Source organism: Alexandromys fortis, unplaced genomic scaffold (assembly GCF_014885135.2).
Source record: "Alexandromys fortis isolate MF-2015 unplaced genomic scaffold, M_Fortis_MF-2015_v1.1 scaffold_172, whole genome shotgun sequence".
Lineage (NCBI taxonomy): Eukaryota > Metazoa > Chordata > Mammalia > Rodentia > Cricetidae > Alexandromys > Alexandromys fortis.
This window is the reverse complement of record NW_026068061.1, coordinates 2,226,154-2,250,534: the sequence shown is the minus strand read 5'-3', so window position 1 is coordinate 2,250,534 and position 24,381 is coordinate 2,226,154. Positions and strand designations below refer to the sequence as shown.

At 46.1% G+C, this 24,381-nt stretch overlaps 1 protein-coding gene and 1 pseudogene across 1 annotated transcript in view; one reads left to right on the top strand and one right to left on the bottom strand.

Moving 5' to 3' along the window:
- Window positions 1–899: 899 nt before the first annotated feature.
- LOC126487484 (uncharacterized) lies at window positions 900–1,046 on the bottom strand (annotated as a pseudogene).
- A 3,978-nt stretch (window positions 1,047–5,024) lies between these two features.
- The window catches only part of Wwtr1 (WW domain containing transcription regulator 1), a 110,742-nt gene continuing 91,385 nt past the window's right edge, over window positions 5,025–24,381 (top strand). The window contains exons 1-2 of the mRNA XM_050120194.1: window positions 5,025–5,220; window positions 5,551–5,985. Coding sequence (XP_049976151.1) covers window positions 5,555–5,985 — 431 coding nt within the window. The 5' untranslated portion in view covers window positions 5,025–5,220; window positions 5,551–5,554. The remainder of the gene's footprint in view (window positions 5,221–5,550; window positions 5,986–24,381) is intronic.

The window sequence follows — 24,381 nt, the reverse complement described above, 5'->3', positions numbered from 1 at the left end:
CTGGTCTTGCTCTGGCTTTGTTGACTTTACTGGAGCTTACTGTGCTCAATGAGTGAGCTGGCAGGAGCCTGGAGTCAGCTTTAAGTTTCAACTTTTCTCTCCTTCTCTCTAATATGATATTTATTTTTTATGTGTGTGAACAATGGCCTGTATACATCTATGTGTACTGCATGCATGCCCCATGTCCACAGAGGCCAGAAGAGAGCGTCAGATTCCTGAAATAGCACTACAGATGGTTAGGAACTTTCACAAAAGTGCTGGGAACTGAACCAAGGTCCTCTGTAAGAGCGGCAAGCGCTCCCAGCTGCCGAACTATCTCTTTAGCCCCTACTATTATTTTTAGACAAAGTCTTGGCAAGTTTCCTAGGCTCACATCAACCTTGCTCTGCAGCCTAGGAAGGCCCTGATTTTGCAATCCTCCTCCTCCAGTCTCTGATTAGCTGGGATTAGAAACTTGCTTTAGTGGGCCCCGCTGCCAAGTGGTTTTCCTAACAGGGTAGTTGACTTCTTCCCTTGAGGCTCAAATCTGTTGAAGGTTTCAAAGTACCCACCTGCCTAGGGGAAGGTTTTGGTTGAGAGGCCTCGGGGTAGTTTTACTCTACAGTCTCCTTGTCGAGTTAAAGCTGTGGTTTTACCATATTTAAGTGGACAGGATTACATAAAGGGACAGATAAAGGAGGGTTGCTTATTGGCTTGAACAGATTACAGCTTTAGTAAAGGAGTGATGTATGAGTTAGGGAGGTTAAATTACCTGCCCTTTGTAGAAGGTGGAGCTAACTGCTTCAAAACTTGCCTCTTCCTCCTCCTCCTCTTTCTCCTCCCTCCTCCTCCTCCTCCTCCTCCTCCTCCTCCTCCTCCTCCTCCTCCTCCTTCTCCTCTTCCTTCTTCTCTTTTTTATTAAGGAGAGAGAGCAAACATAGTACACCACTACCACAAATCATGCAGCTGAGTTTCTCACATTTGGGGAAATCGCAGAGGGCAGCACATCCAGAATGCAATGGCTAAGCCTCGTTCTGATCATGGAACCTCCCCTGCCCGGTAAATAGCAAAGCTTGTGTTCTAACAATGGGTCAAGAGACAACATTTGTTAATTGCCTTCATTTAAAATTTTGCTTCTGTTGTTGTCTGAGACTGTCTCATTCTGTAACCCAGACTAGTCTAGGCGTTTTGACAATCTGATGCCTCAGCCTCCCAAGTGCTAGGATTGGAGGAGTGAGTCACTGTTCCTGTGGGATCACTTTTATTTTTAGGCAGAGTTTCCTGTAGTTTCAGGACACAGTTGAAGATGACCTTTGACTTCGGACTTTCCTGCCTCCACCTCCCCAGTCCTTGCAGGTAGGACTGGTAGTCCATTATCTAGCTAGGGAAGTCAGAGCAGGAACTCAAGGCAGGAACCTGAAGGCAGGAACTGATAAAGAGACCCTGGAAGAATGCTGCTTATTGGCTTGCTCCTCCTGCTCGGCTCAGCTTGGAGTCTGATAGCACTCAGGATCACCAGTCTGGGGGTGGCACTGCCTGAAATGAGATGGACCCAGACCAATCATCAGTAAAGAAAACGCATTGCGGTCCTGACTTCAGGCCAATCTGGTGAGGGCATTTTCTCAATCGAGGTTCCAGTTTCCAAAATAACTCTAGATTGTGTCAAGTTAAAGCAAGCAAACAAACAACTAGCCAGCACATCACAACACCATGCTACCTACCCTTTATGTATGGGCAGTACCTGGACCTGATAGCTGTCATTGAAGCTATTATTGTTGGAAGGGTCGGGATAATAGCAATTCGTATTGAATCATCTATCAGGAACCTTCCTGGAGGGACTAAAAAGATGGCCCAGTGGTTAAGAGTCTTGTGTGCTCTTTCAGAGGACCCAGGCTCAATTCCCAGCACCCACACGGCAGCTCACAACTGTCTGTAATTCCAGTTCCAAGGGATTCAAAATACCAATGCACATAAAAAAATTAAAAAAAAAAAAAGAACCTGCCTGGAATGGGACTGGCCTCAAGCACCATCCCATCAGCCCTGCAGCTTCCGAGTTAGTAACCTTCCCATCCCAGGTACTTCCTCTAGCTCCACGGATAATTTCTTCCCTTTTGCAGACTATGCTTCTGATGGAGTGAGCCTCAGAGGCTTTCCTACCAGTCCTATAAGTAGAGAGAGGACTTGGTGTATGGAGAGCAATGGTTTTGGGTGCATGCAAGCAGCCAATTCTTCTTCTTTCGGGAGCCTATCCAGGAGCTTCTTAAACTCCGGTGATGATCTCATACGGGTTGTGTAATTTCTTGTGGAGCAGGGGGTCATAAACAATTTGGCAACTGTAAAAGGTTTCTGATGCCAGGTGGTGGCCAATGTGGCCAATGCCTTTAAACCCAGCACTGGGGAATCAGAATAAGGCGGATCACTGAGTTCGAGGCCAGCCCGCCAGGACAGCCAGGGCTATACAGAGAAACCCTGTCACCCAAAAAACTAAGTTAAAAAAAATTTCTGGATATATACACACACAAGACCAAAAATTAATCAAAAATCAAACATCACGAATCTAAATGGTGTTTCTGGTGGTAGCACTTGCCTGTGTGGCATCTTGCGACTTCACTGTGCTCTTGGTTTTGAACACACAGCATGCACACTTTGCTCTGTGCACACCGGCACAGCACACAGCACCGTGGAACACGGCTTGAAATACTACTGCTCAGATTTGCACTGCAGTCTTCTTTCTGGGCACACAATGTTCTGCTTCTACAGAAACACAATGATTTAATTATGGAAAACACAGACAATGTTTTTTAACCATCATTCCTCAGTATGCATCATATTAGCATATCTTTGGGTTATAGGGTGTTAGAATGTTTGGTGTTAAAACTTGACTGTTTGAGTTGCTGACTTGAGTTTCATAAGAAGAAATCATTAAATGAAATCTTCTCTTGGAACTAAGACAGAACTTCCAACAGTTTCCGAAAAGGCCCTAAACATACTTCTGCCATTTTGTATTACATCAGGCTCAGGACCAGCTATTGTAAAATAAAAAAAGTGAAAAATACCGAAGATGTCCTTGTCCTGAGACATCAAACTGTTTAGTTCTTTATACAGAAACAATCGTATTCATCATCTTACTAACAGGGGAAGATCCGAGGTAAGTGTTCTGCCGCTGAACTATAGTTGCAGTCCGAAGCATAGTTCATTGTCTTGAATGAACGGCAAAATTCTATATATACCCAGGAATTGCATTAAAATCTTTATGATTATCAAGAAATGCTTTGTACACAACATTTTATACACCTATATAGGCAGGGCTCAGGTAAAAAATTTTTTCAGGCAAAAAGAGGCCATGATTGGGAAAATTCAAGAGGCCTTGATACAGGGCTACCCTCTTTTTGCCCAGTCTTTGAGGGGCGCGGAGTCACAGCTCAAGAATAGATAACTGGGCATGTAGCTCACTTTGAGATAGGATACAGTTATTCAAGAAGTGGACTAAAATTTTTTTTTTATTGTGTTGGGGAGGGGCTCATGTGGAAGCCAGAGGACATCTTAAGGAAGTTGGTTCTCTCCTTCCTCAGTGTGTGGTGTGGATGTCGAACTCAGGTCCTCAGGATTGCCCTCGGGGCCTTTACCAGCTGGCCCACCACGCCGTGCACTCTTCTATCTTTTAAAGGAAAAATTAAGGAGTGGCCTTGTCTTTGTCCCTTCAGCTTCACAGGCCTCTTCATTTTTCTATAACACTGTTTGTGAACTGTGGATTCAACTTTTATTTTGCTCTTTAACAAAGTAAAGCACAAAGCCTGAATTTAATATATTTCTGTTGACAAACTTGCACCCAGCCCAGGCTAAGCAAAGTGCTTTACATGCATTGCCTCTTTTAGCTTATCTATCTAATAAACGTCTATTAGAATCTGTGGGTCGGGTAGGGGCTTCCTGGAATTTGACTTAACGCGGCCACCCTTTCTTGGAGAGAGGCCTAAGGAGAGAAGGGATAGAGTTGAGCAGCTGGCAATGGGAAGGGCAAAGCCGCCTCCCTCTTCCCGGCAGCTGTCGTACCAGGCCTGACCTCCTTTCCCCCAAAGGCAGGCAGGGGTCTCCACCTCTGGCCCGGGTCCAGTCGGTGGGAGGACGGGTGGCTTTTTCCGGGTCACTGGCACACCCTCTCTCTCCTTGCCACCTGCCCCGGTTCCATCCCAGTTCCAGGCTCCCTGAAGGGACTCAGGGACATTCCAATCCTCCCACTACCCTCTGAGACGCCGCGGGAGGAGGGAAGGGGGCGCAATTGCTTGGCCCTTCTAGAACCCAGCTTTGTCTCGGTCTATTTTTTTTTCTTCCAACCCCCAGTATCCTGATTCACCCCGCAGAGGAAACTAACGATTGATGAAAGGCTTGAAGGTTGGTAGTTTACAACCGACTTTTTGGCGAAGACGCATCTTCAGCAACAACGGCGCTTTTGGGACACCGTCTGCGCTCTTGCAGACAATTGAAAGCCAAACCGCCAAGTTGCCTCCTCACTAGACCAAATATGGTCACAAGCGCTAAGCAGTCTTCCGTAGAAAGTCTGGCCTCGCGGGTGTCTCCCTGCGCCAGGGTGCGCCCCGGCCCGACCTCTGGCAGCTCCGCGCCCCGTGCCGCGAGCCGGGGGCGGGGGCGCAGCGTCCTGGACCGACCCTTTCTGGGCCCTGGCCCCTCAACAGTCTACCCTCCGTTACTCTCAGGCTTGGATTTTGTCCATAACCCCTTGATTTAACAGGCTTGAGCCATTTTCTCTTTGATCCCGCCCCAAGTCAGTGGTAAACTCAAAGGAATGCAGATAGAGCGCTCGGCGGGAGAGGTCGGCGCGGCGGGGCGGGGGCACGGTCTCTCTCGAGCCGCCAAGTGCCCAGCCCACCCCCGCCAGCCGGGCTGGGGTGGGTGGAGGAGGAAGAGGAGGGACGTGGGGGCAGGCTGGCTCCGGCCAGGAGGTCATGCATAATTCAACAGCTCCACTTTCGGCCCGCCTCTTTCCTAGGGGTGGGAGTTTGCTGCAAACTTTGTTTATGGGACAGTCCGGGAGCCTTGGCGGCCGCGCTCGTCTGTGTCTTCTCTGTCGCCTCCTCGCGTAGTGCGAGCGCTCGGGGCGGGCTCCGGGGATGTAAGAGTCCAAACCTTCGGCTGCTGGGAATCCGCTCAGGATCTGCCAGCCGGGGCCGAGTTCCAGTTTGCTAGTTCGGGGGGCTCCCAGGCTCGGCTTCCCCGCGTGCCCAGGTAGCGCCCTCCGTGCCTCGCACCCTCTCGGGAGCCCGGCTCCTCGGCATCCGCGGTCCCGGCGCCTGGGGTCGGTGGTGGGTGTGTTGCTCGGGGGAGGGGGGGCTGCGACCCGGCTTGATGCAGGCACCCCCTACCTCCCCCAACCTCTGCCTGCTCAGGGGAGCTTCTTGGCTGCCGGAAAAGTTGCATAATCTCGGAGACCGGGGCGCCCCCTCCCCCACCGCTCGTCCCTCGACCCGTACCTAACTGTCTCTGAGTTCTCTCTGTCCTTCCCCGGGACCCTGATTCGAACTAAAAGCCTGAACTGATCTTTTTTTTCCCTTGCAGAAAGATGAATCCGTCCTCGGTGCCCCCTGCGCTCCCGCCGCCAGGGCAGCAAGTCATCCACGTCACGCAGGACCTCGACACGGACCTCGAAGCCCTCTTCAACTCTGTCATGAACCCCAAGCCCAGTTCTTGGCGGAAAAAGATCCTCCCGGAGTCCTTCTTCAAGGAACCCGATTCTGGCTCGCACTCACGTCAGTCCAGCACCGACTCATCGGGCGGCCACCCCGGGCCTCGACTGGCGGGCGGCGCGCAGCACGTCCGCTCGCACTCGTCGCCCGCATCCCTGCAGCTAGGCACTGGTGCGGGCGCCGCTGGAGGCCCTGCACAGCAGCACGCGCATCTCCGTCAGCAGTCCTACGACGTGACGGACGAGCTGCCACTGCCCCCCGGGTGGGAGATGACCTTCACCGCCACTGGCCAGAGATACTTTCTCAAGTAAGTCAGCCCCCGCCAAGAGGGGCACAGTTGTGATACCCAGGACGCTAACGCGTTCGTGATGTGTGTGCGCGCGCCTGTGTGTGTGTGTGTGTGTGTGTGTGTGTGTGTATTGGAGAGACAGAAAGCCTGATTGTGACTCTTCCAAGTTTCTTAAGAGATCTGCAAAGTTGTAAAAGTTGTAAAAGTAGGGAGTGAGCCCCGGGAGTTGAACTTGACTTAAAGCAGTTTTCGTGATCTTAGGCCCTTAGCTTCAGAGCTAGGTCTATTAGCATAAGATAACAGGAGCGTTGGGAGACTTTGGAAGAGAAGGTTCTGCCGGTGAGTAGGTGGCCTGGGTTCTTCAACCACTCAGGAAAAGCAAGCCGGAAAAGATCACAGCGCCTAGTGGGTTTACCTCTCCCAGCTGGTGATGTAATGGCCACACAGCACAGTGATGTAATTACCAACTGCATTGTAAAGTAGTTATGGGTTGGACCAACAAATTGTGTGGAAATTGGGTCAGGAGTCTTATGATGTTGTACTCGGTAACCTGGAATTGACCATCCCATCAGGAATGTGCATTGTCATCCTTCATGTCACATTGGTCCAGCTTTTGGATGTACATTAGATTCAGTTTTTGCATATAGGTTGTAGAGAAAAAAGTGTATTATTATTATTATTATTATTTTTTTTTTTTTTGGTTTTTCGAGACAGGGCTTCTCTGTGGTTTTGGAGCCTGTCCTGGAACTAGCTCTTGTAGACCAGGCTGGTCTCGAACTCACAGAGATCCGCTTGCCTCTGCCTCCCGAGTGCTGGGAGTAAAGGCGTGCGCCACCACCGCCCGGCCAAAAAAGTATATTTTCAAATGCTAGAAGAGATTTGCATTTCTGAGGAAAAAACAAGCTGGGACTTGAGTGGTTCTCAGAACCAGTGAGGTCATAGGGGTCAGGCCAGCAAAGGTGTGGATGGAAGTTGTGGCTGGACCACTTGGTACGGATTCACTTCGGCTTGAAAATGCCGGAGAACTTGTGGCTTAAAGTTCATCTTCGAGCCCTGTTTCTTTGTTGAAGTAGCCTTGTTTCAAAGGTTCAAATGTAAGACAGCTTGTACTATTTTCAAAGTTTAACCAAACTCTTCTTTGGCGTTCATCTCTGATTCTTTGATTTGAGGCCCTAAGAATGAGCGTGTGGTGGTAAATGTGGTTTATTATGCACAAATCTGAGACTTATTTATTCCTTCCCCACCCCAAAGCTATTGACATCTTGTGCATATTCAGATTTGTTTTGCTGGCGGGTGGTGGCACACACCTTTAATCCCAGCACCCAGAAGGCAGAGTCAGGCAGATCCGGGTCTTGGCGAATTTGGACGCCATGACAGCCAGACCCAGGAAAAATGTGTCCAATAATAGAAACAATAGCAGCAAAAGTTTTATTTGTGTGTTTGTGTGTGTGCCTGGGTTATAGTGTATGTATCACATAACATGGAGTGCCCATGGAGGCCAGAAGAGGATGTCTAATTTCCAGGAATTGGCAGTGTGAGCTGCAGCTCCTTCCCCTAATTTGGGATTAGGGTGCTAGGAACTGAACCCCAGTCCTCTGCAAGAGCATCACGTGATCTTAACCACTGAGCCATCTCTCCAGCCTCTTGGGAATACTTTTTATTGTTTTTATCTTTGTTTTGGGGGTTGGTGTGATGCTGACATCCTGAAGCCAGTGTAGTGGCCTTTTATCCCAGTTGGTGCCTGGATTATTGAGCCATGGTGTAGACATGTGCTCAGTGCTTTGATCTCTAAATAGTGGTAGAAGTCAGGTATGTGATGTAATAGCATAGCATTTTTCTAAGTTTACAAAGGAAGATATCAGTGTTCACAATATTGTGTATTAAGTTCACTTAGGTAAGTGCAGCTGTATTCATGATGTAAAAACCATATTTCACCATGACTTTTACTAACATGAACTTTGCAGTGAATATAAGTAGAGTCTCAATAATTTTAGATTGTTCTTTTTGGTCTCAGATGACTTCTAAACTGCTCGTGAATGCACCCGTAAATATAATTATTGAATTAGGAAATAAGTACTGGGATTGCCTAATGTCTGTGGGAACATAGACCAAAATGACCTCTAAGTAAAAACAATTTCTTTCCTACATGTCTTCTTAAATGGTTAAATTTGCTCCGATGTGTTTGTGATCTAGGGCAAAAATAGAAGTTAGCCTTGGGTGTAGAAAAAGTTTCAGTGATCCAGTTCTGTCTGCCCATGCAGCTACAGGCGCTCCTCCAGCTAAACCAGAGTGCTTCATCGTTCCATTTTGAATCGTCAATGGAGTGTAAACAGGGGGTTGGCCTGACCTGATGCCATCCCTGGAAATTTCTTAGCTAAGTAATTAAGAGAATTTAAGGGATTATGTTTTATGTGAATATTGTCTTGTAGAATAAGCAATCTGCCAAGAATTCTCGATGTCTCTGAGAGCTTTGCTTGACGTTTGAGTGAGGTAAATGTTCTGTGTCACATTTTGTTACCCAGCCTTAAGGAAACCCGGTAGCTGTCGACTCTGGTTGAATTCCCTTGAACCTCAGCTTTAGCATCTGTAAGTGGGGTTAGCTGAGGAGTCCTATTCGTGACTATGGGAAGCCGAGGGCTGTATCGATCAGAAACCAAAGGAATTTAGAGTTGACAAGGATCAGTTTGAGGGTTTGGTGGCTTGGTGTTTTATGTTTTTTTTTTTTGGCAGAAGTGGTGTTATTTCACAGTGGACCCTGACAGAAGTGGACTCTATTTTGAAGCAGGCGTTCTTTGTCCTTTCAACCCTCCCCCCTTTTTGCCTATGTCACTAACACACCTGAACAATGGGTTTATGGGGAATGGAGCCTAGACCTCTAAGAGGCTTTTAGCCATCTTTTTGTCATTTTCTTAGGTAAGCTAGATTAGTCCTAGGTGTATGATGTCGTCACTTTCTGCCATTTATTTTATTTTATTTTTTTTAAGGGCAAGGTCTCACTCTGTAGCCCTGGCTGGCCTCCAACTCACAGGTTTGCTTTCCCGTGTCTCTGAGTGCTGGGATTAAAGACAGCCTTTTCTGTTTCTTCTTAAAGGTGACTGAGTATTCACACCTTTGCTCTGCTGTGGCCACTTTTAGAGAGGCAAAGCTGAGGCCTGGTGGTTCCTCTGATACCTCTGAGTCCACCCAAGTGCAGCCTGGCTCATTGGGACTGAACCCACCAAGGGCTAATTTCTAGCCTATTTTCTCAGTGCCAGAGAAGGTGAGATTCAGTTGTGGTCAGCCCAGCCTACTATGCTGGGAAAGCCAGAGCTCCTGGGAGGACAGCAAGCACTCTTAGTGACTGAGCCATCTCTTTAGCTCCCCTACTGAGGTTATCATTTATTTTTAAATTTCTGATTATAATGAAATACATGTTTTTTTGTGCATGAACCATAAAATAGAATTATTATATTGTTATTTATTTATTTATTTATTTATTTATTTATTTAGCTTTTCGAGACAGGGTTTCTCTGGAGCTTTTGGAGCCTGTCCTGGAACTAGCTCTTGTAGATCAGGCTGGCCTTGAACTCACAGAGATCCGCCTGTCCCTCCCAAGTGCTGGGGTTAAAGGCGTGCACTACCATTGCCCAGCAAAATAGAATTATTAACATTTCTTTCTTTTTTTTTTTTTTTGTCAGTGGCATTTGGCCGGCTGCTGGGTCTTACAGGTTGCCGCCCACATTACCGGATCCAGGAACCTCTAACCCGAATTTGTGCTTCGTCTAAATGTTGAGACAGGATCCCACTGTGTAGCCCGGATGGTCCTGGAACTTTTTCTTTAGGGCAGGCTAGTCTTGAACTCGCAGAACTCCACCTGCCTCTGTCTCCTTATTACTAGGAGTAAAGCGGTATACCATTAATCTCATAAAGTCTTTCTTTTTAAGATTCATTGTTTTATTTTTTTTTTTTCCCGAGACAGGGTTTCCCCGAGGCTTTGGTTCCTGTCCTGGAACTAGCTCTTGTAGACCAGGCTGGCCTCGAACTCCCAGAGATCCGCCTGCCTCTGCCTCCCGAGTGCTGGGATTAAAGGCGTGCCCCACCAATGCCCGGCTCATTGTTCTATTTTTTAAATTTATTGTGTGTGTCTGTGTGACTGCCCTGTGTGCTGGTTCTCAGAGGGCAGACAGAGCAGGGTGTCAGGTTCCTTGGGTGCCAGGTGTCTTGAGTTAGAGGCAGTTGTGAGCTCTAAGAGCTAGAAACTGAACTTAGGCCACCTGGAGGAGCAACATGTGCCCTTACCCACTGAGCCATTTCTGCAGCCCTTCCTTATTCCTTAGAGTTGGAAATCCATAGTCAATATTTCTATGATTTTAATTCTATAAAATGACTCATTTCCTAATATATTAGTCAGAATTGGATTTGATATATTTATTTGTTTGGGGTTTTGAGACAGGGTCTCTCACTATGCAGCTTTTGCTAGCTGAGGACACAGCCCTGAAGTAGACCAGGCTGGCTTTGAACTCAGGGATCCACCTGTTTCTGACCCTGAGAACTGAGACTGAAAAGGTGTTCACCATTTTGTGGAACAGATTGAATTTTAGCTTTGCACTTGTGTCTGACATTATACACCCTTAACCAAACAAGAGCGAATATATCCAACCCACAATGAAATGGATTTTTTTCTTACTCTTCATTGATTAAATTTACACCCCCTTTCCTTCGTATTTTGATCATGGTTTATTTATTTTTTTATTTTTATTTTTTATTTTGGTTTTTCGAGACAGGGTTTCTCTGTGGCTTTGGAGCCTGTCCTGGCACTAGCTCTGTAGACCAGGCTGGTCTCGAACTCACAGAGATCCGCCTGCCTCTGCCTCCCGAGTGCTGGGATTAAAGGCGTGCGCCACCATCGCCCGGCTATCATCGTTTATTTTTGAGACATGGTCTCATTTTGTAGCTTAGGTTGGCCTCAGGTCCATCATGATCCTCCCATTCAGTCCCTGAGAACTTGAATTATGACTTCCAGGTTTCTTCCTGAGGGAACACTTTTTATTTCCTATTCAATTACTATATATTAATTCTATGTAAGAATAGTTTTTATTATGACATTTTCATACATGACTGTCAGGTACTGTGGTCATATGTCCCCCCCCCCATTACCTCTCCTGACTTCCAGTTCCCTGATCCTCTTTCTCTTTCCCCCGTAAATCTCTCATCTACTTTCATGTCTTTTTCATTTTGAGACCCAGTGAATTTAATTGGGATGGTTTACATGGGAAGGGGCTATTTATAGGGTAGGAAGACCTTCCTAGTCTTGACGTCACTGAAGAAAATGGCTCTCCCTCCCCAGCAGCCAGTAGAATTCCCTCAGGGAGAGACTGGCCCTCAGGAGCTCCACCCTCTAGCAGCTGGTGACTTCCTTTAAATATTCAGGGAAGGTGGACCATGATTTTCTAAAATAATTTTTGTCTAGTGTATCCAAGTAACTTTTAATGTGTTTATATATTCTTTGCCCTTATGGTCTAGGGCACATTCTGTGTTTTGTCCAGTCCTTCTGGGTGCTTCCACTGTTCTGTATAATCAGTGTATTGTGTCAAGATTGAATCCATGTATGGATGAGGTCTCACAGGCTTCAGATAGAGGACAGGAAGGGGAATAGTCAGAAAGGCGGGAGGACAAAAGAAGATGTCTGAAAGCCAGGAAAGAGTGTGTCAAGGAGGAATGGTTAGCACTGTGAACCTAGACAGGTTCAGGGAACCGAGTCCACTCTTTTGTGGACTGGACTGTGGCAAAGACTGGGGCTGAGGTACTAGATCCCCTCAGGATCCGCTCCCTTTCTGTTCTTCACTAGAAAAGATCAGGCTTCTAAGAGATAAGAAGCAAACATGACAAAATCAAATATAGTAGACGACAAAGCAAAAACTGTCATACCAAAACTGGTCATGGCAACTGGAGGAAGTGGCAAGGGTCCCAAGAGCAGGCACGAGAGTCAGAGACCCACTCATTCTCACGGTCAGGAGTCCCATAAAACTGCTAAGCTAACAGCTGTAATACATACATGGAGGACCTGGTGCAGACCTGTGTAGGCCCTGTGTTTGCTACTTCAGTCTCAGTGAGCTCAGACTGTCACATGTTGTCTGGTTGTGGGTTTCTGCATCTGTTCCCATCTGGAGGAAGCCTCTCTGATGATGACTGGATAAGACTGATATGAGTATAGCAGAAAAGCATCAGGAATCATTTTTATTGTTTTTTTTTTTTTTTTTTTTAAAATACATGTAGGTTTGGTTTTGCTCTAGGTCTCTGGGCTAGTCTCTGGTTCTTTGTTACCCAAGCAGTGTTGTGTATGGGTGTCTTCTGGTGGAGGGGGGTCTTAAATCAAACTGGACATTGGCTGGCTCCTCCCACAAGTCCTGTGCCACCGTCACCCTAGCATATTTTGCAGGCAGGACAGATTGTAGGTCGAAGGTTTTGTGGCTGTGTTGACGTTCACACTTCTCTCTCGGCAGCTTGCAGAGTACCTTCTTGCATCGAAGAGACTAGAATGTAGGAATCTAGGGGTGATGGTTCTAGGCACCAATTTGACTTCTTGTTTAGTGAGTTGTGTGAGTGTTGTTCCCAACAATGCCCTCCACCCCCACTGTCAGCTGCAGAGAGCAACCCTTTGTCTTAACAGCCTGGGTTTTTTTTTTTTTATTTTTTTTTGTTTCCATGGCAACCCCTTGGCCAACAACTCAATTGTGTGCAACTGAGTCCCACCACTGGAAGTCTCACCTGGCCACAAGAGATGGTCAGTTAAGACTCCATATCCTCAGGCTAGGAGTCCTTGTTAGGATTACCTTCATATATTTTAGGGATTTCTGCTGCACTAGGTTCCCACCCCATCCCCCAAATGCCCCCTCTAATTCCAGTCTCCCTGCACTCTCTCCCTCCACCCTATCCCCCTCTCCCACCTGGTCCCTTGCTGCCATCCCTATCCGCTCCCCTCCCAGTCAGCCCATAACATCTATTCTGTTTCCTGCGCCCAGGTCTCACTGTGTCGAGCTGGCTGGCCCAGAACTCGCTACGGTCACAGGGCTAATCTCAAATTCATGGAATTCACCTGTCTCTGCCTCCTGAGATTGCTGAGGTTAAAGGCATGGAAGGGGATCAAATTCAGGCTTGGCCCCAAGGACATCTTGCTGGCTCCCAGAGGGTTTTTTCCCTCCCCCATAAATGAGAGCGTCTCTTTACACGGCCTGTTGGAAGTCACTACTACCTACATTAACCAGGCTGTCCTTGAACTCACAAAGCTCTTGAATGGTGAGATTAAAACTACTTGTCACCATGCCTGGCTCAGAGTTCCTTTTTATTAAAACCAGATTATTAGGCCAAAAGTTCTTTGGCTAGAAGGGAAACCTGTTACCAGTCGGCCTCTAAGATCACAGGGGCATAAGTGGTGGATTCTAACCTTTATGTACGGACAATGCTGTGGTTCGTCAAGATGAGCTAGGGGCAAGCGACAGAAACGTGAGCTGTGACTGAATCTGAGAAACAGGTCAGCCTGTTTGCGCTTGTCAGTCTGAATGAGCTTTGCACATGAGGAGAGACTGCATGAAGCTACAAATGGTTGATCTTTTAAAGGGGATGTTGTAAGAAAATAGGCGTGATTCTTGTGAAAAATGGTCTCTGTGTTAGGACCCTTGTGCTGTCATGGACTTTCAAAGCTAAATTTTTGGGAAAGGGGGGCAAGTAAGATAAGGTTAGACAAGTGTGTAGACACAAGAATACTTAGGAAAGGCTTGAGGTGTTTTGTAGATAGATGCCTTCGTTACAGGATTGATCATCGTTGTTGCCTGGGTTTGCGGCGGGATAAAAGAGCTTCCTCGAAGTGTGGCTTGCTTCTTTAAACACATTTAAACTCCAGCTTATTGTCCAGACCTAAACACCTTGACCAACAGAACCGTGTGTCTTCAGGTAGCACCGAGTGCTGTTCTTCTTCCTGACAAGCTCCGTGACGCAGGTGATGGCAAGCGAAGCCACTCGCTCCTTTTGTGGTGTTGCCGGGCTTTGATCTTAAGCATGAGAGTGGCCAGCTTTGGTTTGCTACTTGTCTGGAGCCTGCTTGGATGGCTTTTAAAACCTGTTTCTTTCACCCATCAGCCAACTAGGCCTTACCCATAATTCCCGAACCTTGATTATGGGGGTTATTATCGGACAAGAGTGTCTTTGTCAAGGAGCACGTTTAATACTCTGGGGTCTAGCGTGACTAGCGGATGTAAATTGTATGGAAGTAATTAAATGTGAAGGAAATGTCATGTGGACTGAATTTAAATGTTCAGACTTTGTGGCATTGATTTTTTTTTTTTTTTTTTTTTTGTCTTTTCTTTCTTAAACTTTTACCAAGAAGGCTGGAAAGAGAAAAATAAAGGTTCAGAGAGTTAGGGAAGGAGATGTGGGGATCAGGCTCCGCCCGTCTCTGCTGGTTAAAATCTGAAATCGGGAGCGGGTATTACGTGAATGCCACTGCCCTTCATATGAACCCTTGAGGCCAGATGCCGGGGAACTCGCTGTGCTGGGGAGCTTGAGCCTCTTCCCAGCCAAGTGTCTTATCTCCACATATCTGTGTGTCCATCAGGGGAGTGGGTTTTTATGTTACCAGGCAGGCTTGAAGGAAGCTATGGAACTGATGCCTGTTTCTCCAGTTTTGCTCCATTTTCTGCATAGGGATGCCCCAAGTTTCATACAGAGGGGCCCCTCTTTAGCTTTCTGGGCAAGAGCTGTGCATTTCTCTCCTCGCATGGGATGTCCTCTGTCTCTGTGCTTGTTTTTTTTTTTTTAATATTTATTTATTTTTTATGTATACAATAGTCTATCTATCTGTATGTATGTCTGCAGGCCAGAAGAGAGCACCAGACCTCATTACAGATGGTTGTGAGCCACCATGTGGTTGCTGGGAATTGAACTCAGGACCTTTGGAAGAGCAGGCAATGCTCTTAACCACTGAGCTATCTCTCCAGCCCCCCCCCCCTTTTTTTTTAAAGACTTAGCCAACTCCATCTCCTCCCTAACACCCTAGAGGACCAAACAAGTAGAAAGTCTCTCCACCTCTTCCAAATTCCCATAGTAATTTAATCTGTACCATGCAGTATTTGACCATTAAAATGTTGCGTAATGCTAATTGTCAAAAGGATGGGCTTAATTCATTTCCCTGACTTGGCCTCTGAAAATATGGACTGGGTGTTGTGTTAGCTTTAGCTTTATGCACATCGATGCAGGGAAATACGGTGTTGATATAGAACTAGGTTTTAATTTTTTTAGGGGCGTGTGTGTATGTGTACACATGACTGCAGTGCCCAAGGAGGTGTGTGTGTGTGTGTGTGTGTGTGTGTGTGTGTACACATGACTGCATTGCCCAAGGAGGTGTGTGTGTGTACATGACTGTAGTGCCCAAGGAGGTGTGTGTGTCCCATCATGTTTAGCACAGTAGGTGTATATATATGGCAGACTGCATTCTGTAATATGTTCTACTGTTCTTGGTATTTATTTTCTTGTCTGACCGTACAGTCTAAGACCTCCTCAGACAGAACAATGACGGTCCAAGAGAGAAAACGTTGCTGTGAATAGCACACTGTCTGCCTCCATTCCCAGATTATTTCCCCCGTTTCTCTTTGGCTTCGGAAATTTACTGCCCTAACACTGCGGCTTTGACAAGTTCTCGAGATTGAAACTTTCCCAGTGGAGCCCGAGAAGGCTGTTTTTGTTCCAAGAGATTTCTCTCCCTCCCCCAGGGTGTAAAGTAAATGGGAATTTGGGGTCTTTGCTGTAATTAAGCAGGTTAACTTTGTCGACAGTGAGCATATGCGCGTCCGAGAAGCTAGTCAGTCTTGAACAGTCAACATAGACTCAGGTTCATTCTTGGTGGACCACCATCACCCATAAATAAACTTGAAAGGAAATTTCGTCAGATAAACCGAGGAGAGATTGTACTCCTGGGGACACACCATTCTAAATCATATCTTTATGATTACTATTTTCACGTAGAGATGACCTTGAGATGTTTATTTCTGACACTGAAGATCAGTAGACTGGCCCAAGAATACCTTTACCCCTTGGGCTACTTGCTACCCCTCGTCATTTTTTAAGGAAAAATTTGATTATCCAAAGACAAGAGACTCAACAAGTTTAGTTGCTAAATATACATTGCATTTGCACAATAAGTTACATTTGTTTATTTTCAGTTCTTTTTTTTAAAGATTTATTTATTTTGTATACAGTGTTCTGTTTGCATGTTTGCCTTTGGGACAGAAGAGGGTGCCAGATCTCATTACTGATAGTTGTGAGCCTCCGTATGGTTGCTGGGAATTGAACTCAGGACCTCTGGAAGAGCAGCTAGTGCTCTTAACCACTGAGCCATCTCTCCAGTCCAGTCCAGTTCTTTTTTTTTTTTTTTTTAAATGTGTGTTTGTGTGCGTGTGCACAAACGTTCAGGTATTCATGGTAGATGGACTTTGGTAAGGAAGTCATTCTTCTGTGTGTTGATCTTTTTCTCTCAGAAGGCCTGCCCTCAAAGATCAGGGGTCAGCCAGTCTTATTCTTTCTAGAACCCAGACTAGGCCTGAAAAGGGATACTTTAATGGGATGTAGTTAGGCTTTCCCTTGCTTCTCCTGTTGTCTTCAGGAGCTGGATTATCTAGTTCCTGATATACATGTGCATCGGTTTATCAAACAGAAGTCCCACTCTATGCTATGCACTCACACGCGCGCATAGCGTGCACAAACACACACACACACAACACACACGTAAACTTGCATTTAGACCGCAAGACCAGGCCAGCCTTGACCTCACAGAAATCTTCTTATCTTCTGGCCTCTGCCTCCTGAGTGCTGTTTTTTTTTTTTTTTTTTTTTTTTTTTTTTTTTTTTTTTTTCGAGACAGGGTTTCTCTGTAGCTTTGGAGCCTGTCCTGGAACTCGCTTTTGTAGACCAGGCTGGCCTCGAACTCACAGAGATCCCCCTGCCTCTGCGTCCTGAGTGCTGGGATTAATTAAAGGCGTGCGCCACCACCGCCTGTTGAGTGCTGGTATTAAATGTATGAGCTACTATGTCTTTATACATTCTTTTTAATACATTCCATGTTTAATCATCCCAAGGACGGTATGACTGACTTTATCCTCATTTTAGTCAAGAAATCAAGACAGAGAATCTTTTAAGTTGGCCAGAGTCATATGCCAGTCAAACCCTGGCCGTGGCTGCCCTTTTCCGTCCTATAGGCCTGGTTGGCTCTTCACTGTCAGGATCTCATCTTTCCTTCCTGCTTCTCCATTCCTGTTGTCTCCACCCTAGTGTGACTTGATTGTTCCTTTGTAGGCTGTAGTAACCTATTCTGGACCTTGTCCCGGGTACGTCATCACTAGACACTCCCATCCCATTGTTCTCCATTCCACCAGGGAGGACATAGAGTAATGGGATCAGTAGGCACAGTACCTTAGGACACTGATTTGGACCTGAACGTTAGGTCTGTTGCTTGATTTTCCTCATTCTTGAGTGAGGAACTTGAAGGAGATATTAGCCAAGGTTTCCTTTTATTTCATTAGTGGATTTAAAAAAAAGATTTATTATTGCGAAATGATTTAAGTAAAAATTTATGTAAAGTGTGTGATTCAATATTTTTAGTGTACTCATAGGTCTCAGTCTTAGAACATCTTCATTACTACAAAGAAAACCCCTACTAACTGGACAGCCGTTAGCTCCCACCCTTCTCCAGCCCCATTCCCACCCTGTTTGTTTATCCCTCCTGGCTTTAGCAAGCACTCATGTGTCCTCTGTTCCCCTACATTTGCTTATATATTCTGGCCAACTTGTGTAAATGGAAGTGTGCAATCGTGGGCTTTGATGACAGGCTGCTTTGACCTGGTACGGTGTTTTCAAAGCTCCTCCACGAAGCTCCTCCACGTCCGCACGCAGGCACGGCGCTTCATTCCCCTTGTAGCTGAATGATGTCGTCTCCTACTGGTTTATTGTAAGCAGATGGACGTTGCTAATGCCTTCGTCTGCTGATCTGCGGGTGGATATTTGGGTTGTTTCTCTTGGCAGTTTCTTCTGTTGTTGAGAGAAAAGTGGCCTCTTCTTTCTCTTCAGTGGTTTCTATGGTTGCCAATGGCAGTTTCCATCCAGTGCTTCAGACATGGAACTCTGGGCCTAGTGGTGGTGTGTGCTGCACAGTGTGGAGAGACAGGTCGGACACTTGGCCAGCAGCTGCGGCAGCAGCGGCGGACGGTCAGGGAGTACTCATGAGTTCTGTTGTTAGACATTCCGCTTTGAATCACTGGATGAGGTTACATAACCAGCAAGCTCTCATTTCCTTGTTTGTAAAATGGAATCGACTTCGTTCCCTTAGAGTCAGAGCTATGCTAGACAGGGCCTAGAGCTCAGCCAGTGCAGAAGGACCTTATTTTGGCCGGAAAAACAAGTATGTAAGTCAGTGCATACAAGTTCTAACATAAGTTCTTCAAGTTGTCGTGTTTAATATGGTGTCTTCAGCCTTCCATCCTGAACAACTACAGGGGGCAGGTCGGACTTGCTTATTTATTTATTTGCTTGTTTATTTTTTATTTGTGTGTGTGTGTGTGTGTGTGTGTGTGTGTGTGTGTGCGCGCGCGCGCGCGCGCGCGGGCGCCATGTGGGTTTATATGTACAACTGCGTGCAGGTGCCTGTGGAGGCCACAAGAGATGTGACGCCTGCTGGAACTGGAGTTAGAAGCCACTGTGAGCTGTCCTGTAGGTGTTGGGAACCAAACCAGGGTCCTTTGCAAGGGCAGCAGAATAGGCTTTTAACCACAGAGTCGCTGCCCAGCCCCCTCATCGCCCTTCTCCAGCTGTGTCTAGTCTTACTCTGGCCACTGCACCAGGGCATTTGAGAAAGGCTATCATGGCTGCGGTATCTCCTGGTCTTTGAAAAGATACAGAAGGTGCCTGCTTTATTCTCTATGGGGACAAGATGGGCTGCTTCCTTTGCAGGCGTTACATAAAGGTTGTTTTATACGGTGCTGGTCATCCTGAGCTTACTTATTATGTGACTAAAAATTTTAAAAATAATTTTTGTACCTTCTGAGATTGTAGTATAGTTCCATCATTTCTCTCCCTTTCCTTCCATCCCTCCAGACCCTCCCATGTACCCTTCCCCTTCTCTCTTTCAAACTCATGGCCTTAAAAATAATGCGAGTTTGTGTTTATAAATCTTGTCTTAAAAAAAAAAAAAAAGACAAAGTCTTACTGTGTAGTAAGACCTACTAGCTGGCCTGGAACTTGCTTCATAGGTCAGACTGGCCTCAAACTAACTCACAGAAATCTGCCTGCATTTGCTCCTGAAGGGTGGGATTATGGGATTGAAGGTGTTGGCCACCATGCTTGCTGTGTATTTGGGGTTTGTACATAAAGCTGGCAACACCGCCGCCCCCACCCCATAATTGGTGGAATGAAAGATGAAGTGTTAGTTTGAACCCAACTTTATTTATAGCTTGATATTCATAATAACCACTCTGGGTAGAGTTGTTAGTAAATTGAGGAAATTGTAAGGACTCTTTGAGATTGCAATTTAGACTTTAGGTAAGTCTGTGCCCCAACACACAGTCAACCATTTTTAAAAATTATTTTACAGTAAGGTTTTAGATGCATTTAGATGTGTATAATTTTAATATTTATAGTCACAGGTCTTTTGAGAAAACAGAATAGTGTTTTTTTTTTATTATTATTAAATCTGATAGCTTCTACCACCACACTCTTGGAGGTGGATAAAAAGCACGGTTGGGTCTGCGAGTCTTGAGTTTTTCCTGTCCTGGACCCAGGCTCGTGGGGTGGGTCCTGCCTCAACTCCTGTGAGAAGGCTGTTTCCTGGCCATCCACACTTTGTGGAGGAGATGCTGACAGAAGAGCACCTTCAAGTCTGCCCCTCCCACACTGGGATTGTGACCCCGTGGAATTACTGAACTTAGAGACAAGGAAGGAATTAGTAAGGGGCATTTATTTCATTTTGCTGTCTCTTAATGCAAAGTGTGTCCAAACCAAGTGGCCGAGGTGAGAAAGGACATCACTCACAGGGTGACTTTTGGGCCACTTGGTCTCTGTCTTGGCCCTGTAAAAGGAAGGCTTAGTCATGGAGCCCTTAGCCATTCTTATTACCTTGGGTTTAGGCACCGTGAGTCAGCTTCCCATTGTTCCGCTCCAGGGATTTCCTGATTTACATGTAAACTCCTGTTCACCTGACCAAGAGGGGTCAGGCATGTGACCTGAGCATCACCCAGGGTGGTAATTCTTGGCCCTGCATTTCTGGCTCACATAGAGTCCAACAGGACCATTCCAACTCCAGTCGGCCTGAGAGAGAGGGGATTCTTAACATCCTGTTATTTTGACCCTAAATGAAGGCATAGCCCATCAGTACAAAACGAGAGTAGAGCGTTTTTTAGAATTTTATCTTTTTCTATTGACCTAAGTGGCGGGAATTTTTTGTCCCCCCCCCTTCCTTCCCTTCTCCTCCCTCCCTCTCTCCCTCCCTCTTTCCTTTCTTTCTTCCTTTTTTTTCTTCTGTGTAATCCTGGCTGTTCTGGAACTCACTCAGTAGAACAGGCTGTCCTTGAATTCACAGAGATCCACCTGCCTCTGCCTCCCGAGTTCTGGGTGATCTTACCAATCTTTATATTACCAATGATCATTTTCAGAGCTGGAGGAAGAAACAAAATTTAAGGTTGATTTTATATGTTATTTGGAGGCTACTCTTTAGAATTATCCTTTCCTCAAATATTATGAAATGGGATTTAAAATAAAACTTGTTTTTTTGTTTGAATCCTGTCATGTGCTAGGTGAGTGTTTTACTAGTGAAGCCTGGAAGTTTGTTTTCCCAATATAGGAAAACCTCACTGAAAATCTCATGCTGAAATCACATGTGAGCTTCTCATCGGGTTACAGATTTCCATAACTAGATCTTAGATAGTAGCTAGATTGGCGCTTTCGTGGTTTTGGTTTGGTTTTCTTCCTGATGTGTTCTGTTTTTGATCTAAAACTCACAGGGGCCTTCATGTGCAGTCGTGTGCCAATGATATCTGGAGCCACAACCGTCAAGGGTTGTCATGCTAGAGCGTATCCTTGTGGCTTTGTTTCTTCCTTCCCAAGACACCAGGTGACAGAACTCTGGAGTGACAAAAACCACGGGCTGGAGGCTCTGGCGTTCAAGTTCTAGGTGGGGTTAAGGTGGTTAGGTGGGCAGGTGCTGTAGCCCAGCAAATCCAGAACTGGTTCTCAGACGGAGAACTTAAAGATTCTTTTCCACGAGGCTGTAAGTAGCCTTAATAAGAAGACTGGAAACAATGTGTGTACTTGCACTTGACCACACTCTGAACGTCTGTAGCCTGAGGAACTCTGCAGAAAGATCAAAGGCACAGAGGTCAGTTGGAGAAAGAAGGGAGACCGCCTTTGAAATGTAAATAGCATCACTGATTTAAATAAGGGCAGGTGTGGTGGCGCTCTGAATTCTGAGGCAGGAGAATTCATAGTTTGAGGCCAGTTTGGGTTACCTTGTGAGAAGAGACCAGGGTCTCAAAGCAGAGAATGAAAGGAGAGAAACAGGGAGAGGAAGGCCTTTCCTGCCTTTGGACTCGATAATGGCGTGGGGGTTGGGAAACACCTTTTCTTCTCTTTGAGTTGTGCTTTGAACTATTTGGCCAAGATAAGGGCAAGGCTTGTGTCATCTGATTGGAATTTTTCATGGTACTGTTTGAAATAGCCAGACTCTTGCTAAATAACCATTTTCCCAAACCTCTGAAACTCACACTGTCTTTCCTCTTGTTAGGGCTACACACATTCCAGCAGCTGGGAAAAGACTCTGCTTGGCAAGAGTTAGCAGCCTCTCTTACCCAGAGCCCCGAAGCATCCCAGGGGCCGAGGTTCACTTCAGCGGCAGTTGCTGAGAGTTTGTCCACGTGGTTCTCTTTGCTGCTAAGGGTGCAGCTCCTAATGTTCTCCAAAGTGCCTTAATAATGGTTGTTTTTCTTCAGCCTTGACAACAACCAAACACACTACTCGTGGGCTATGCTATATCTATGTAAAAAAGCGGAGAGGGCCTCACCTGCCCGCTTTCGGAATCTCATCAATGGGAAGTTCACGTGGCTTCATGGGCTACACAACATGGATGTCTTCAGCTTGTTGACATCACGTTTGGCCCTTACGGTCTGAGACTGCCCTTTCTAGCCACGGCACGGCTCCTTAAGCTGTTATCTCTTATTATTTTTTTCCTTTATTTTTTGTCCTGGTTTAGATACATGGACCTGGCATATGTCTCCTTTTCAAGCCTTTACCTTTAGGGGCATGAAGTGTATGGTATTGCCATCAAGATTCGGTGTTCATTTGCTGACTGCATTTCATTGCTTGGCATAAATATGGAGTTAACTTCCCCACAAAGTCCCTCTACCCCATGACTGAAAATGAGGGTGTTCTCTAAATTTGGGTCATAGCCAAGAAAGAAGGGGACTAGATAAGGAGTATGCAGCAACAGGAATTTTTGCCAGATAAAACACTGATGTCCGGTTACATGTGAGTTTCTGATAAACACTGGATAAATTTTTAGTGTGGGCACAGCTCAAATTTTGCATGGGACCTACTGGTAATGAGAGTTTGTTGTTTATCTGAAATTTACATTTAAGTGGGCATTACTTTTTTATATTTTTCGCTCAGGGTTTCATATAGTCCAGGCTAGTTTTATGTAGCCCAGGCTGGCTTCAAGATGGCCTTGAACTCAAAATCCTCCTGCCTCCGTGCCCGGCCCGAGCACTGGGATTGCAGGCGTGTGCCCCCATGCCCAGTTGTATTTGCCAACTCTGGCTACTTTATATCCCTCAGGTTACTCACTTCTTTTCTTTTTGGTTTGTTATTGTTTGTCTTTCTGTGGAGAGGTGCTGGGGAGTGGCCCAATGGGCAGGCTATTACATTAGCGTGAATTAAAAAAAAGGGCAGGGCTTAAATAAAGTATTGGCCAAGCAGCTGCTTGGTAGCCTCGGGACAGAGTGGGTGTTCAACTACCTCTTCACTCTATCCCCGGATTGGGCAACACCTTGTTTTGGATGCTATTTTTGGATGATCCCCTATATTGCATGTGTTTCATGACCTCATCACGCACACATTCAGTACGGGCACCTTTCCAGCCGATGCCCTTTCGTAGTTCACAAGGACAAGCACCTTCAGGATCTTTCCTTGGAACGTATTAAAAAAGGAGTAGAATTTTACCTCTCAAGGATAGAGAGTCTGGTTGGGGGTGGTGGTTATGCATATATCAGTAAAGTAAGGGTCGTTTTTATTTGTATACTAAATATGTTGGTTCGGTCAGTTTTTTCTTTTACTGTACTACAGAATACGTATATGTGTGTATGTATATATGCATGCCTTCTTTTTAAATTCTGGCTCATACAAGGTAAGTGGGTTGTTGTTGTTTTTGAGACAGTCTCTCTAGGTGGCCCTGGATATTCTGGAACTCTCTATCTATATCAGGGTGGCCTCAAGCTCGTAGAGTATGTACTTGCCTCTGCCTCCCTAGTGCTGCGATTAAAGGTGTGTACCACTACATGGCTTGTCGAGTTCTTAGCTTTTTTTTAGTACCCAGTTTTAGGATTTTAGGGGAGGGAAAATCCCCATGAACTAGGCTGAGGTGTAAGATGTTGCTCTGAGGGGTCTACTCCGTATTACTGATCATCTGCGGGGCTTTCTGGGATCTCAATTACTATTTAGTAGGATTCCATAATCCAGACTGACAGAGTAGAACTAATTTATATTCAGTTACTTCGTGCACAGTTCCCCCAATTTAAGACCTGCCCCTTTTAGCGTCCTTTGGCTGAGAAGGCCATCCGAGGTGTTTTTTATTTCTCTTAGCCCTGCAGCAAAACTCCTGTGTCATGAGCGACAATTAACTCTGCTGTCATTATTGTGTGGTTGTAACACATTCATCGCTCTGAATGGAGTATGAGTGTCACCTAGGTCCATGAGCTCAGCGGGGTGTCACACGCCTAGGGTGGGGCTTGGTAGAAGCTTCCCTGGGAAGCGCAAGGTGCTGACTGGAGGTGTCCGAATGATTAAGGAGGCGACATCTGGCTTGAGTCAGGGATTAAGTGCTAGGCCTTGTTTCCTTATGAGAAAACACTTGTGATGTGGGAGTGTCATATATCAATCTGTTGATTTCATTGGTTAAGTTATAATAAACCAACTGCTTGGCCTCAGCTTGGAACATAGATGGGAGGAGTAAACAGAATAGAATTCTGGGCGGAAGAGGAAGTGAGGTCAGACTCTGCTCTGCTTCCGGAGAGACCGGACAGCTCTGCTGGAGCAGAGACGCCATGCTCAGCTCTCCCAGGCAGCTGCGACCCACGATGGACTTAGGCTAGAATCTTTCCGGTAAGCGCACCTTGGGGTGCTTACACACAT